At 43.3% G+C, this 14,263-nt stretch overlaps 2 protein-coding genes across 10 annotated transcripts in view; both read right to left on the bottom strand.

The window, feature by feature from the left end:
* rgs12b (regulator of G protein signaling 12b) overlaps positions 1–314 on the bottom strand; it is a 279,570-nt gene extending 279,256 nt beyond the window's left edge. Inside the window, exon 1 of the mRNA XM_072515711.1 lies at positions 181–314. The gene's annotated coding sequence lies outside the window, so the exon portion shown is untranslated. The remainder of the gene's footprint in view (positions 1–180) is intronic.
* A 6,031-nt stretch (positions 315–6,345) lies between these two features.
* Positions 6,346–14,263, bottom strand: part of htt (huntingtin) — a 310,292-nt gene continuing 302,374 nt past the window's right edge. For all 9 annotated transcript variants that reach the window (XM_072515702.1, XM_072515706.1, XM_072515703.1 and 6 more), the window contains 4 exons: positions 13,636–13,741; positions 11,095–11,257; positions 10,306–10,466; positions 6,346–8,484 (listed from right to left, as the gene is read on the bottom strand). In XM_072515702.1, the coding sequence (XP_072371803.1) occupies positions 8,271–8,484; positions 10,306–10,466; positions 11,095–11,257; positions 13,636–13,741 (644 nt within the window). In that variant the 3' untranslated portion in view covers positions 6,346–8,270. The remainder of the gene's footprint in view (positions 8,485–10,305; positions 10,467–11,094; positions 11,258–13,635; positions 13,742–14,263) is intronic.

The raw sequence follows: 14,263 nt of genomic DNA, 5'->3' as shown, positions 1-14,263 counted from the left end.
TACGGGTGGACAAGTTTGATTTAGAGTCGGTGTGTCCGGGCGCCTTGAGGATAAAAGGGGCCGAGATGGGGGGGGGGGAGAAGGAGGAGGACACAATGGAATGGGACACAGGGCAAAACAAAAACACTTCATCAAGGCACCGTGGGAGGTCTTGCTGTTGTTAACCCGCCCTTTACATACCCACACATTTCATCTCCAAATCCAATGCAGGGTGCGAGGCGCAGTGAATGGAAGACCGTCTTCCCCCCCACTCCCCCGGGGGCAATGGCTCCCGGCTCTCAACTGCGGGCGCTCTCTCCAAACTTCCAGACTTGTGGGCGGGCTCACCCACCGCCCCGACCTGATTGGCGGGCGCCTCCGCCAATCCGCGTCGTCGCTCAGTGTTTCGGCCCCGTCGCTAAGGGCAACCGCCGTGCCCATTGGAGGCGGCGGCCGTCAATCATCGAAGGCCCCGCCCTCCTCCCCCTCTCCCGGGGATTGACTGACCGCCAGCATCCTGCGGCCGCCAGTCCAGCTCGGGCTACAACACCGACATCGCCTCAACCTGCTCGTTTCGCGGCCAAACCACCAGATATTTAAACTGTTTACTTTCTTTTAACAAACTTACTTATTACTGAATATAAATTGAACGTGTTGATCTACCCCCCCCCCCAATCCCTTTACTGATAGGGGGGAGGGGGGGGGGAACATTCCATTGCTCCGCGACCGTTGTCAACTCAGCCAACAAGCTCCATTAAACAGCGTTTATTCTCAAAGGGCGGGAGGTGTCACCGCGGTTGAATTGACCGCTCTCGTGCACAAAGCCATGGGTGGGAAAACATAATCTCTTTTTTTGGTGTGTGACAGACCAGGGCTGGGGAATAAGCCGCTGGCGGGTGGGTCAAACTTTTCCCAGACACTGGCACTGTTCAACCCCTCCCGCCGCTCGAGCGCGGATCGACAGTTATTTTTGAATTGGAACGTCGGTTGGGATGCGGATGATCCGTTGATTTTTGAACTGGAATGTCGGTTGGGAGTGCAGATGACCCGTTGATTTTTGAATTGGAATTTGGGTTGGGAACGCGGATGATCTGTTGATTTTGAATTGGAATGTCGGTTGGAGCACGGATGATCTGTTGATTTTGAATTGGATTGTGGGTTGGAAGCGCGGATGATCCGTTGATTTTGAATTGGAATGTCGGTTGGGAGTGCAGATGGTCCGTTGATTTTGAATTGGAATGTGGGTTGGGAGTGTGGCTAATCCGTTGATTTTTGAATTGGAATGTCAGTTGGGAACGCGGATGATCCGTTGATTTTGAATTGGAATGTGGGTTGGGAGCGCAGATGATCTGTTGATTTTGAATTGGAATGTGGGTTGGGAGTGCGGATGATCTGTTGATTTTTAATTGGAATTATGGGTTAGGAGTACGGATGATGCGTTGATTCTTGAATTGGAATGTGGGTTGGGAGCACGGAGGATCGGTTGATTTTGAATTGGAATATGGGTTAGGAGCATGGATGATGCGTTGATTTTGAATTGGAATGTCGGTTGGAGCACGTATGATCTGTTGATTTTGAATGGGAATATGGGTTAGCAGCACGGATGATGCGTTGATTTTTGAATTGGAATGTGGGTTGGGAGCACGGGTGATCTGTTGATTTTGAATTGAAATCATAGAATTTAGTGCAGGAGGCCATTCGGCCCATCAAGTCTGCACCGGCTCTTGGAAAGAGCACCCTACCCAAGGTCAACACCTCCACCCTATCCCCATAACCCAGTAACCCCACCCAACACTAAGGGCAATTTTGGACACTAAGGGCAATTTAGCATGGCCAATCCACCTAACCTGCACATCTTTGGACTGTGGGAAGAAACCGGAGCACCCGGAGGAAACCCACGCACACACAGGGAGGATGTGCAGACTCCGCACACAGTGACCCAAGCCGGAATCGAACCTGGGACCCTGGAGCTGTGAAGCAATTGTGCTATCCACAATGCTACCCTGCTGGAATGTGGGTTCGAAATGCGGATGATCTGTTGATTTTGAATTGGAATGTCGGTTGGGAGTGCGGATGATCCGTTGATTTTTGAATTGGAATGTGGGTTGGGAGTGCGGATGATCTGATGATTTTCAATTGGAATGTGGGTTGGGAACGTGGATGATCTGTTGATTTTGAATTGGAATGTTGGTTGGGAACGCTGGTGTGCAGCAGTTGAGCTGAATGGCTGTGCTGCACATTTAATAATAATAATCTTTATTATTGTCACTAGTAGGCTTACATTAACACTGCAATGAAAATCCCCGAGTTGCCACATGCCAGCTCCTGTTCGGTTACAGTGAGGGAGATTTCAGAATGTCCAATTCACCTAACAAGCACGTCTTTGGGAATTGTGGGAGGAAACAGGAGCACACGGAGGAAATCCACGCAGACACGGGGCTGCAGACAGTGACCCAAGCCGGGAATCAAACCTGGGAGCCGGAATCAAACCTGTGTACCTGGCGGCTGTGAAGCAACGGTGCTACCGTGCTGCTCTACCGTGACTAACAGGATACTGCAAGGATAGGTTTTGGGACCATGGTTGTTTCAACGTATATTTTAGTGATTTGGAGGATTGAAGCTCTGTCAGTGATGCCAGATTGCGTGGGGATATGGGGCTAAACAGGTCGATTGTGCAAAGATTTCGACAGACGTGACCTGCAAGTGGGAAATGTTATTAAGGGAAATGCCATGAAGCAGAGTGTGGGAAACAATTAGCAAAATCCCAAGAAACAAAATCATTAAGGCTAATGGCACGTGAAGTTCAGAATCTGAGAATTTCAGAGCTCAGGTCCCAGGAAATGATAGTTGGCTTTGATTTATTTTGTGTTTATTTCTGGGCACAATATTGCAGGTTGAATGAACATTCATGCTGTGCAGAGGGAGTTCAATGAAAGGCACCCAACTTCATATATAGAATTGAGAAAACACAATGGATACTAGCTGCGGTTATATTAGAATAAGACAACGTCGAGGAGACAATATGGTGTCTCAGGTCATAAATGGAATTTATAAACTGGATCTGGTAGAAGAGTATAATAACTCAAGCCTTTGGAATAACTACGTGGACAAGGTGAATGCAAGATGTAGAACTAAATCTAGGAAGGCAGAAGAGGCAGGTGTTACAAAATCTTTGGACAAGATTATTAAAAGGACTGGCTGGAATGGAGATGTTCTTATAGAGAGCTACAACCAAAGCTTTAGTTCAATGCATCTGGTGGTGTGTCATTGCCTTTTAACATTTCTTCTTGGGATTTGGTAGGCCAGAAGCTTTATTCTCCACACCTAACTGCCCTCGAGAAGGTGGTGGTGAGCCACATTCTTGAACCGCTGCAGTCCACCTGGTGTAGGTACACCCAGTGCTGTTGGGGAGGAAGTTCCAGGATTTGGACCCAGTGACAGTGAAGGAACCGGCGATATATTTCCAAGTCACGATGGTAAGTGATTTGGACAAGAGCTTGCAGGTGGTGGTGTTCACAAAAGTCTGCTGCTCTTGTCCTTCTAGATTGTGGATTTGGAAGATGCTTTCAAAGGAGCCTTGGCATGTTATCTCGTGTACGGAACACACTGCTGCAGTTGTGTTTTAAGAATGGCAGGAACCATGTTGGGTTGCACACAGTGGCCTATAGATTGTGAACACTTCTTGAAAGATTAAATGCACAATTGCTGTTTTTCTTTTCAATTCAACTTCTGCATGCACAGTTTGTTTATTAAAAACAATGTCTGACCCAGCTGATTTACAGCCAACTGGATAACACAGATCTATTAATCACAGAAATGTTATTCTGCACATCAACTGATTTATTTTTTAGGATCCCTGGAGCTGGAGGCCTTTGGTTTAAATTGTATTAGCTTTTGCTTGTGATTCACAATAATACATGAAAACATTTATTTTTGTTCCTGGGTCATGGAAAGGCCCCACTCTGAACAGCAAGGCTTTCACATATAGGTAGTTAAGGGAGTCATAGGTTATATCTTGTTTTCTTAGAGGCACTGTGTAGCACTAAAACATGGATTGACCTTAAAAGTATTTTGATATGCTGCTTAATATGTATGAGTTTTGCCTTGTGCAAAATCTTGAATACATTGAACAACTGAGAAATCTGTTCTGAGCTGATCTGTTTGAAGGTTTAGTGGTTTGATTTGTGAGGACGATAACGGAACTCTCATTTTCACATGTAGCATTTGTAACATAGCCAAAAACTGTACAAAGGAACTATTTAACTCGCCACACTAATATTGTTTCCGACCAAATGGGTGAGACTCAGAAAATCATTGTGGTAGGTTTACAGAATTGATTTTTTGTTGGTGTTATCCATCTGCTGTGTGGCAGACAGGTTAAAAATGGAGAATATGATGAAGTATACCTTTACCGTACCAAATCATTTTGAGGGAAAGAATTATCTTCAGATATGGGAGCCCAGCTGCAGTCTGGCACAAACCAAATTTAGAGTGGATTTTGGAAGTTGTCCATCACACAATAATAAAGCAACTTGCACTTGTGTAGAAAAACATGCTGCGAGACCCTTCACAAGATCACAATTTAACATCGAGCCCTGGAGGCACCTTATCAGATCATGACAGATGACCAAAAGCTTGGTCAGGTATACTGCTGCCAAGGTTTATGGAGGGAATACCAGAGCTTAGACGCTAGGCAGCTGAAAGCACGACCACCAACGGAGGAACGATCAACTGGAAGATGTGCAAGGTACTAGAATTGGAGGAATGTATTTGATTTATTGTACAGTGAAAAGTATTGTTCTGTTCATCGTCATTTACTCCCATCATATTCTTGTTACTTTCCCCCCTCATGTCCTTATCTAGCTTCACTTGCATGTATCCATGCTACTTACCCCAACTGCTGCAGGTGGTAGTAAGTTTCACATTGGAAGCATTCCCTGGGTAAAGAGGTTTCTCCTCTGAATTGCTGACTGGATTTACATGTGACTCTCTTATTTGTACTGTCCTTAGTTTTGTTCTCCCTCAAGTGCAAATATCTAGCCTATCCCTCATAAGTGCAAATATCTAGCCTATCAAACCACTTTATTATTTTAAATTCTATCTGGCCACCTACCCCGGCTCCCCAAGAGTATATATTTTGGAAATTACAACAGTTGCTGATGGACATTTTTAATGTTCATTCAGGATTTAACTATTTGACCGTTATCTCTTTGTATTTTGTCCTGATATACCAAAAAAATTCTAGTTTTGAATATTACTGGTTTTGAGCACAATGAGCATGTAGTTCAGTGGGACATGGGTGAATTGTGCACTCAAGTGGGCTTCCCACAGAACCAATGGTATACTGCTTTGTGTCCCAGGCATTTATTTATTTATTTTTAATGTAGAATACCCAATTAAGTCTTTCCAATTAAGAGGCAATTTAGCATGGCCAATCCACCTAGCCTGCACATCTTTGGGTTGTGGGGGTGAAACCCAAGCAAACACGGGGAGAATGTGCAAACTCCACATGGACAGTGACCCAGAGCCGGGATCAAACCTGGGACCTCGGCACAGTGAGGCGGCAGGGCTAACCCACTGCACCACCATGCACAGTGAGGCGGCAGGGCTAACCCACTGCACCACCATGCTGCCCCTGTCCCAGGCATTTATAAACACTAATGATCAATGAAGTGCTGTTTTTCCTTCTCTTTTCAACAATCTGTAAAGCATTCAATCGTTAATTTAGTGTAAAGCATTGTAAACAAATCTGGTGTACATAGTTTAATTATTTATATTTTATTCTGTCTTTTGATATCACCTTCATAGATGTTTTAATGCATCGTTGATCTTAGATTAGTAGGGGCCCCCAAACCCCCCCCCCCCTTCAAGGATGCTCACAAACATGGCATGAAGGCCCTGAACATTGATCTTCATATGTGTGAGATACTAGCCCAACAATAGCGGGACATTCTGAAGTTATCTGTGGGCCAGCATGCGCCACTATGACGGTCAGTAGCCACATCAGCTATACAGGCACAGCACCAAAAACAACAAACCATAATGACACCTGATAACCATCTCAAATGCGGCATTTGTGAAAGAATCTGCTTCTCTCAGATTAGTCTCTTCAGCCACCAATAAAAGGGCACCGTGTGAAACTATCCAATGGATTTGCTGCGTGCCCATCATCTCATGTAAATGGTCAGATGCCGATGACAATGGCACCATCAATCTTACCTTTCTTTTAAAATAAAGAGGGAGAGTGCCGACACAGAAGGTGGTCAGTAAGGGAAACTGTGCTTTAAATTTAAACTGAGTGTCCCCAAAAATATTTTTCCCTTCCTCAGTCCAGGATACAAACGGTCACAAATTACATGCACCACATTTCAGCAAGTTCTTTTATTTTTCAAAGTGCAAATTAAGTCATTTAGAATTAAAATGCAACATTTCAGTTACGTTTTAATGGGTATTATGAGGACTAACACTTAATACAAGGGCTCTAGCCACGTGTCTGTCATAGCCATTGTACAAACATTGTCAGATCAAGAGTCTCTGTGGAATTTAGAAGCAGCTCCACCGTACCTGTATTACAATTGACAGTTTGTTCAGCTATGTGTGTATATATATATATATATTATATATATGTGTGTGTGTGTGTGTATACATATATATGTTTTTTAAAAATCGAAAGTCTAACATGGGACACAGCAACAGTATGACATTCAGTGGCAGGAGGTTGTCACAATATAGACCATGAGTAATGGTAAGAACTTATCCTTCTGGCTAAGTTTGTTAGATACTGTTGTGAGCAATATTTAAATCACATTGCCAGAACATGACAGAAGCACAAGTTGTACAGCATTATATTTGGAAACTACGATGACAATTCAAGTTCCCTTCCCACTCCTGCCCACCCACCTCCTAACAACTCCACCCCCACCCCCCCTAACCCAAACGTCAAATAAATTGCATCAGACTTAAATGAACCTGGTGATCCTGCCATTTCATTCAGTGTTCTCATCAACATGTGCAACCAAGCAAGTAAGTGTCTGTCCCAGTATTAGACCCGTGGAAGAAGATATGAAAAGGAGCATTCACACACATTAATTTTAACAAAACATGAGAATGCGTTACGTGGATAGCCACAGGACTACAAACCCTATATAAAAAAACAAGATTATTGCTTTACTGAAGTATTTCCAAGTTTGATTTTGTCTCAAAACTCCTAAACTGGAATTATGTAGTCAAGTAATGATTTAAATCAGTAAATGCATGATTAGCCGAGGGTCGTCTTCCCATTTTGTCTTCAATTGCACTTCATATTTCGGATTTGGGAAAAAAAAAAGAGTAATTGCAAATGAATCAAACAGTCACAAAAGCAGCTCAAGTTTAGTTTGTTACCATTTTGTGTGTTTTGCTATAGTAGTCCATCATAGGTTTGTTATTCTAATCGGGTCTCATTCTCAAACAATTTAGCCACACAAATGAGAGAGATTCTGAAAATGTTATGACAGTTCAGATATGGAAAACATTGACTAATTTGAACATGGACTCTTGTGTTGAGATGACGAATAGTTATAAACTCTTGACTTGCTGTAACGTTTCGAACCTCATATCAAACCCACGTGCTAAATTTTGTTTTCCACTAAATACGTCATCTTAATAGAATTGGTTCATTTTGCCCTTTCTCAAATATGACCTGAATACCAGATCATGATATGTCTTTAACTTCACAGCTAATAATAAATATATTTTTCTTTGTATAGTACATAGACACACTATTTCATTAAGAAATCAAATGCCGTTTGATGGAAGTTGTGAACTCAATGCTGCGTTATGGGCCCGCACCAAATCAAAATAAATATTCACTCGTACTCCAGTCACACCTGTTTTTAAACCGCACTCAGACTTCATCCACAGCCAAGGACAGACAGACGTAGAAGACATTCAACATAGTGGTTTTGTTCATTGCAAATGATGGGATAAATTCATGCATCACAGGTTTTACAATTGTACATACTTTACATGATATATAAATCTTCGGTTAAAAGACAAGTTTTACTTATATTACCACATCTTACATCCTGAGAAGATTAATGTTTTGTGATTATATGCACTAAATTAGACATACAACCACATTACAACAAGTAACTGAAGAGTCAGAACATTTGGAAGGAACATGCTGGGAGTGTGACTTGAGAATACTGAGATTGCTGCAACGGGACTCTTGCGTTCTGTACCGTCCCACTGTGTATGCCCACTGTGTTTAAGAAGTCCACTCCACACGTCAAGTCCCCAGACACTGCAGATCAGAATTGCGCAACCTGGTGAATGCTTCTCAAGCAGGTCAACAGCTGGTGATAGGGGCTGCCAGGAGTCGCCACCATTTCGAAAACTGACTGGAAAGCACGCCGATCCAGCTCCTCATCGATCTGTTTCCTGTAGAAGTCCATGGCCAACAAGCAGAAGAGGTTTATATCCACTTGCTCAGCCTTACCCATACGGCTGATAATGTGGGGGAGGCTGCATGTGTAGTTAAGAAATAATTTCATCATAACTATACCGTGATCTGTCCTGTATTGGCACTGGGGTCATGTTAGATTCAGACTAGTTTTCTGACCTTCCAAATAACCTGTATCAAGGTTAGAAATTGTAACCTCAAGCTCAAACAGCACACAACTTTCCTTTAACAACTACCTTAATATTGCACAGAAAATGCACAAAAGCGCTCATCACATTTTGGTTATAACAGCCTCCAAAATTCAAAAGCTCTGTATTATTATGGAGTGTAGGTCTTAGCGTATTGGGTAGCACACTTCTGAATCAAAAGGTGGTGGGGTCAAATCTCACTTTTTTTTTTAAATTTAAAGTGCCCAATTTTTTTTTCCCTCAAGGGGCAATTTAGTGTGGCCAATTCAACTAGCCTGCACATCTTTGGGTTGTGGGGGTGAGACCCGCAGACACGGGGAATATGCAAACTCCACATGGACAGTGACCGGGGGCCAGGATCAAACCCAGGTCATCGGCGCTGTGAGACAGAAGTGGTAACCACTGCACCACTGTGCTACCCTGCTTCAAATCTCACTTGAGGCTAGAGTATATAATCTCAGCTGACACTTCATTGCGATACCACGGCATTGTTGGAGGTGCCATTAGTTAGTTAGACATTATGGATTATGGCATAACCGTCCTATCTTCCTTCTCAGGGGAATGTAACATATACCACAGCATTATTTTGAAAAGGAGCAGTAGAATTCTCTACGGTGTCTTAGCCAATAGTTATCTCTCACCCAACATAACTAAAATAGATTATCCAGTTATAAACTCATTACTGCTTGACGAGACTGATGTACCTTTCTTAGTCACCCTTCGAGGTGAAGATGACCATGTTATCATCTGGGGTGTTTGGTAGGATTCCAGGTGCATTGATGACTGCCAAGGCCAATCTGTGTCCCCCAATTGTAGTGCAAATAGGACAGGATACTATAGATGATCGAGTTTTAGACAAGTTGCTGACTCGGGATTACCTCTCCACCGCTGAATTGCACTCTCAAGCCACCACCCGGAGGTCGGGAAAGGCCACAACTTCGAGTTCGAGGAGGAGAGGGGCTGCTTCAAAATAGGACCAATCTGGTCACGCGGAAATGACATTATAACGAATCTCACGATACTCAACAAGATTATAGGTTCCATTAATTTACCAACATTAAAACAAAACATTAAATGGGGCACTGCTAAAAGAGGACTGATTGTGTGCATACATCAAGTTTCCCTTCAAATGTTACAATGTTCTCTGCTTCAACCAATCCATATGGCAGCGGGTCTCACCAGTCCTGGTGGTAAGGAAATTCCTCCTTATTCCTTCAATGGACTGGTTTATTTTGCATCTGTATTTATGTGCCCCCACCCCTATAATGTGGCTTAGGGACACCCAAGAATGAAAAAAATGAGTCTTTACTGAGTGATTAAAAACTAGCAAATAAAGACTTCCAGTTATACAGCATCTTTTACAACCCCAGGACCTCCCAAAGCACTTTACATCAAATGAAGTATAGTCACTGTTGCAATGCATAAGTGCTAGAGTAGCTTATGTTATCCATTCAAGAAATACATATATTAGTCTGCCCATTGCACTGTATGATGACTCAAATCCTGTCAAATCCCTAAAACACGGTTGCCCATTTCAAACACTCCACGGTTTCTGCCCTTGGCAGGACTCATTATTTGCATCAGATAACCTGAAGCTTGCATGCAACATACACCAGATTGAGATTCACAATATGGTCAAACTTTCATTTCTAGCCTCTGTAATCCTACAAGCACGTTAATTATTAACAAGGATACAGGGCTGAGATCCATGCGCTGGTTGAAGCACTGACGAAGAAACAAGAAAGGCTCCACATCGCCATTGCTATTGGTGTTCTTTGTGTGAAGTTTGAAAGCGACAGCATTACCCAGTCCCTCACCATGGAAGACTGGCCAGTTTTATGTAAAGTCTGAAAGACCTGCAAAAGGAAGGACCTCTCAGAATTCAGGATATAATTGCTCAATAATTCCATGCTTCAAGAAAGATGACGTGTAGTACCACAGCACGTGCAAGCAGCCCTGACTCGGCAACCTCACCATGTTCTGTAGCTCAATTGCACTGTGAGACATCAGGATGAGCAGGGCGAGAGTCCAGCTCTTCTGCATCCACCTCCTGAATACAGAGGCTGAGCAACGTCCCTGACCCACCTCTCTTTTTCTCCCCTCCAGGACTTGTAATCCTGTGAAACCAGGGCATGGGACCATGAGAAGTAGTTACCGAGGACAATCACACCAAGGCCTATGTTAGGAGACTTTATTCGCAAGAAAAACCTTATGATTCTCATGTATGGTCCACATTTTAATATTTCTGTATTCTACACACATTTATGCTATGCTATTCTGCAGAAAACGCATTATTTAGTCACTGAATTAAGTCTGCTAAGAAGAAGCTGGTACCGGAGGGAGCAAGGAACAGAACAATATACTGATACGGTGAGATAAGGTAGGGTGGGAGATGGCTTGTGTACAGTATTTAGACTGGCACAGACTAGTTGGCTGCATGTTCTGATTCCGTGCCGTCAAATTCTATGTAAGAATTAAGAATACCTTGTAAACGACTGTGGCCATGAATTGTGGGTAAGGCTGCTGATTGGAAATAAATTCTCCAATAACCTTGTTCATCACGTCTTGAGGTGGGAAGAAGTCATCAAGGAACTGTGGAAGGATCCGTGCTACAACCCGAGCCTCACAGGGAAAGCCTCTCCTGATTCTAACCGAGAAGTGGGACAGAAAAATAACTCCATTATCTCTGAAAAGGTGGCCAAAGAAAGACTTGGGCAAACCCACAAAAAAAAACTTCATTCTTCTCTCCAGCTAAATATTTCATCATTCAGTATCTTAAATGTACAGAAACCACAAGCAAATTCAGCACATCATAAGGGTCTTTGCCAAAATTGGCAGATAGAATATTTTAACAATGTATCATTTTGATTCACGTTGGCCCAGTTTGAGGATGCTGTAACGACACTGGCCCCTCACCCAAACGCTCGTTTCTTCAGCTCTCAGGCTGCATAGAGCATTAGCAAGTATTCAGCAATGAGGGCCATCACACCCAGACGTAGTCCTCTGCTCATCCGACACTAGCACACGTTCGCTGCCCAGGGATGTTAAAGGCTGTTGTGTTCATGCTCTCCACCCCAGCTACTCAACATAGATTGGAGGCCAAAATGGGGAACCTCCTGTTCTATATGGCTCAGTGACACATACCCTAAGGTACAATTACCCACTTGGCCATCAGGAGAATTGGAGTAGTTGTTTTTGCCTTTAATCGGCACTGAATATACTTCGAAAGGATATAGCACTGTTCAAAAAAAAACCTGACAGCCATTTGCTTGGTCTATGGGATAATTGACGCACTGTTGGGAAGGTTCAAAACTGCTCAGTATGTACAATACTATGTCGATACCATTCTGTTGTGCATAGCCAAATTCAGAAACAGTGCCCCTTAACCCCAAGTATTTGAATAATAAGTTACTATAGGTCTTTATTCCCTCGAGCACAGAGCACCCTTCTGAATAGTTCTTTGTTTCCATCAACATCAAGCGACTAGTGTTAATTTCTAAAGTTAACTGTGAGCAGAAAGTTCACAGAACAAGTCTTCATACTTCAATATTATACTCTCCATATTCATTGGCTTTGGTACCGGTTGTGCCACGATTCCCACTGTGAAAGAGCCCCAGCTTCTGACAGAATGCCTCTATTTTTGTCCTTTGATAATTGCACTATTCAGTCCAGAGAACCCTTCTATGTTGTCCACTGTTCAATAGCCAGCTCTGCACTGCAGACACTCAGCAGTTATACATGGCAGGGTATGTTTACTCAGCTGACCTACTCAAACCTCTTTGTATACCACACCAAAACCCACCTGGTTAAATCAAGAAAGCCCCTTCAAATATCTTGTGCCAGAAGGGCAATTTAGAGAACATTAGAGTGGACTGAGGGTGGCAAACAGAGCCCCACAACCGATGGGAAATTAACAGAAGTGGTTTAAAGCCAGCCATAAATCACAGGCTTGTAGCCTTTAAACAATCACTCACGAACACAAAATGAAGAGGGAATTCCAGAGCTTAAGGCCTAGACAGCTGAAGGCTCAGTCGCCACTAATTCAGCAATAAAAATTGGAGGAGGCCAGAAGTCCGGGATCTCGCAGGGTTACAGATAATGTTTTCTCTAAGCTGTAGTGTCTTGTCGTAACCCACAAATTGTTCTCTTTAAGTTACCACGCGTGCATGGCTGTACAAAAGAATTTAAAGGGCCCACAGAGTTAAAGAAATTGGCTGAGCATTACAGAAATAAATTAGAAGCTGCATTGCTTGTTCAGCCAAAAGAGGTTGCAGGGATAGAGAGGGACGAGGCCATGGAGGGATTTGAAAACCAGGATAAGAATTTAAAAATAGAATCACTGCCAATGTAGGTCAGCAAGAGGAGGAGTGATGGTGAATGGGACTTGGCACAAGGCTGGATACAGGCAACACAACATTGGATAAGCTCAAGTTTATGGAATGTGCACGGTTGGAGGTTGGGCAGGAATAGTTGAGTGTAGAGGTAAGAAAGGCTTGGATGAGAATTTTAGCAGTCAATGAGTTGAGGCAGAGGTGGAGTGGAGCAATTGTATGGAGGTGGACATAGGTAGCCTCAAAGATTGTAGTATGATGGAGCACAGGACGCAGGCATTTAGTGGGGTCTGTCCTGTCAGTTCATTGAACTATCCAACTAATCCTACTCCCTTGCACTTTTCCCCATAGCCCCATGAATATTTCCCCTTCAGGTTTTTACCAAATGCCTAAGGTGTGAACAAGGAAGGTGCCATTAACTAGAGAATGGAATCCCTGGTGGGTACTGAAGGCAATAACTTCAGACTTCCCAATATTCAACGGTCTCGGCCAAGAGATAGGTTGTAAGGGACTTCGAAAGGAGGATGGAGGCAAGCTGAATGAGCATTGATTAAGATGGGGGGGGGGGGGGGTTACTGACTGAAATGTTAGCCGCTAAGAGAGCAGGAACCTGGAGCCAGAGGAGCAGTGGGTGGGTGGATATTTCTTCTAACAGCTAAATATCTCTGCGAACAAACAGGAACAAAAATCTTACCTGTCGAAGAGAACGGACACCCTCTCCATTGCCACAATAACAGACTCGCTGTCTGGAGCAGTGCTCTCCGTTTCGGAACTCCGACCAGGGCTGCTCTTTTCTTTGCCTGGTCACAACAGACAAAAATTCACACTTACAGAAATTACATTCACATCTCAGATTTATTATTTTTTTTAAAAGAGGAAATTTGCGGCACTGACCCATTACTTGTATCAAATTTGATTCTGGGTAATCTTTCCAAAAAGGAAAACAATCTGAAGATTTATTATTTATTTTTGGGGTCATGAATGAGGCAGGCTGCCAGACTGCCAATCCTTAGCTTCTGGATCTTCCTCCAGTGATTTCTTTTTTTAACAGATTCCTCGAGCACAAAGAGCCAGCCACATGATACAGGACTGGAGTCTCGTGCAGGCTATGCTGAACATTCTCACCTTCCTTTTAGATAAAATATCTTAAATCAGTACCCAGTAGTTACTGGTACTTCTACCAGTGACCAGTTGCTCATTACCTACTCCATCAAATTCCCCCACAATTTTAAATGCCTGTATTGGATCAACCCTCGACGTTCTCTACTCTAAGCAGAACAATCCCAGATTTTCCAGTCTCTGGGATTTCATCTCATAAACTG

Source organism: Scyliorhinus torazame, chromosome 9, assembly GCF_047496885.1.
Source record: "Scyliorhinus torazame isolate Kashiwa2021f chromosome 9, sScyTor2.1, whole genome shotgun sequence".
In the NCBI taxonomy this organism is placed as follows: Eukaryota; Metazoa; Chordata; class Chondrichthyes; order Carcharhiniformes; family Scyliorhinidae; genus Scyliorhinus; species Scyliorhinus torazame.
Note: the sequence above shows the minus strand (reverse complement) of the source record. Positions and strands in the feature narration are given on the sequence as shown.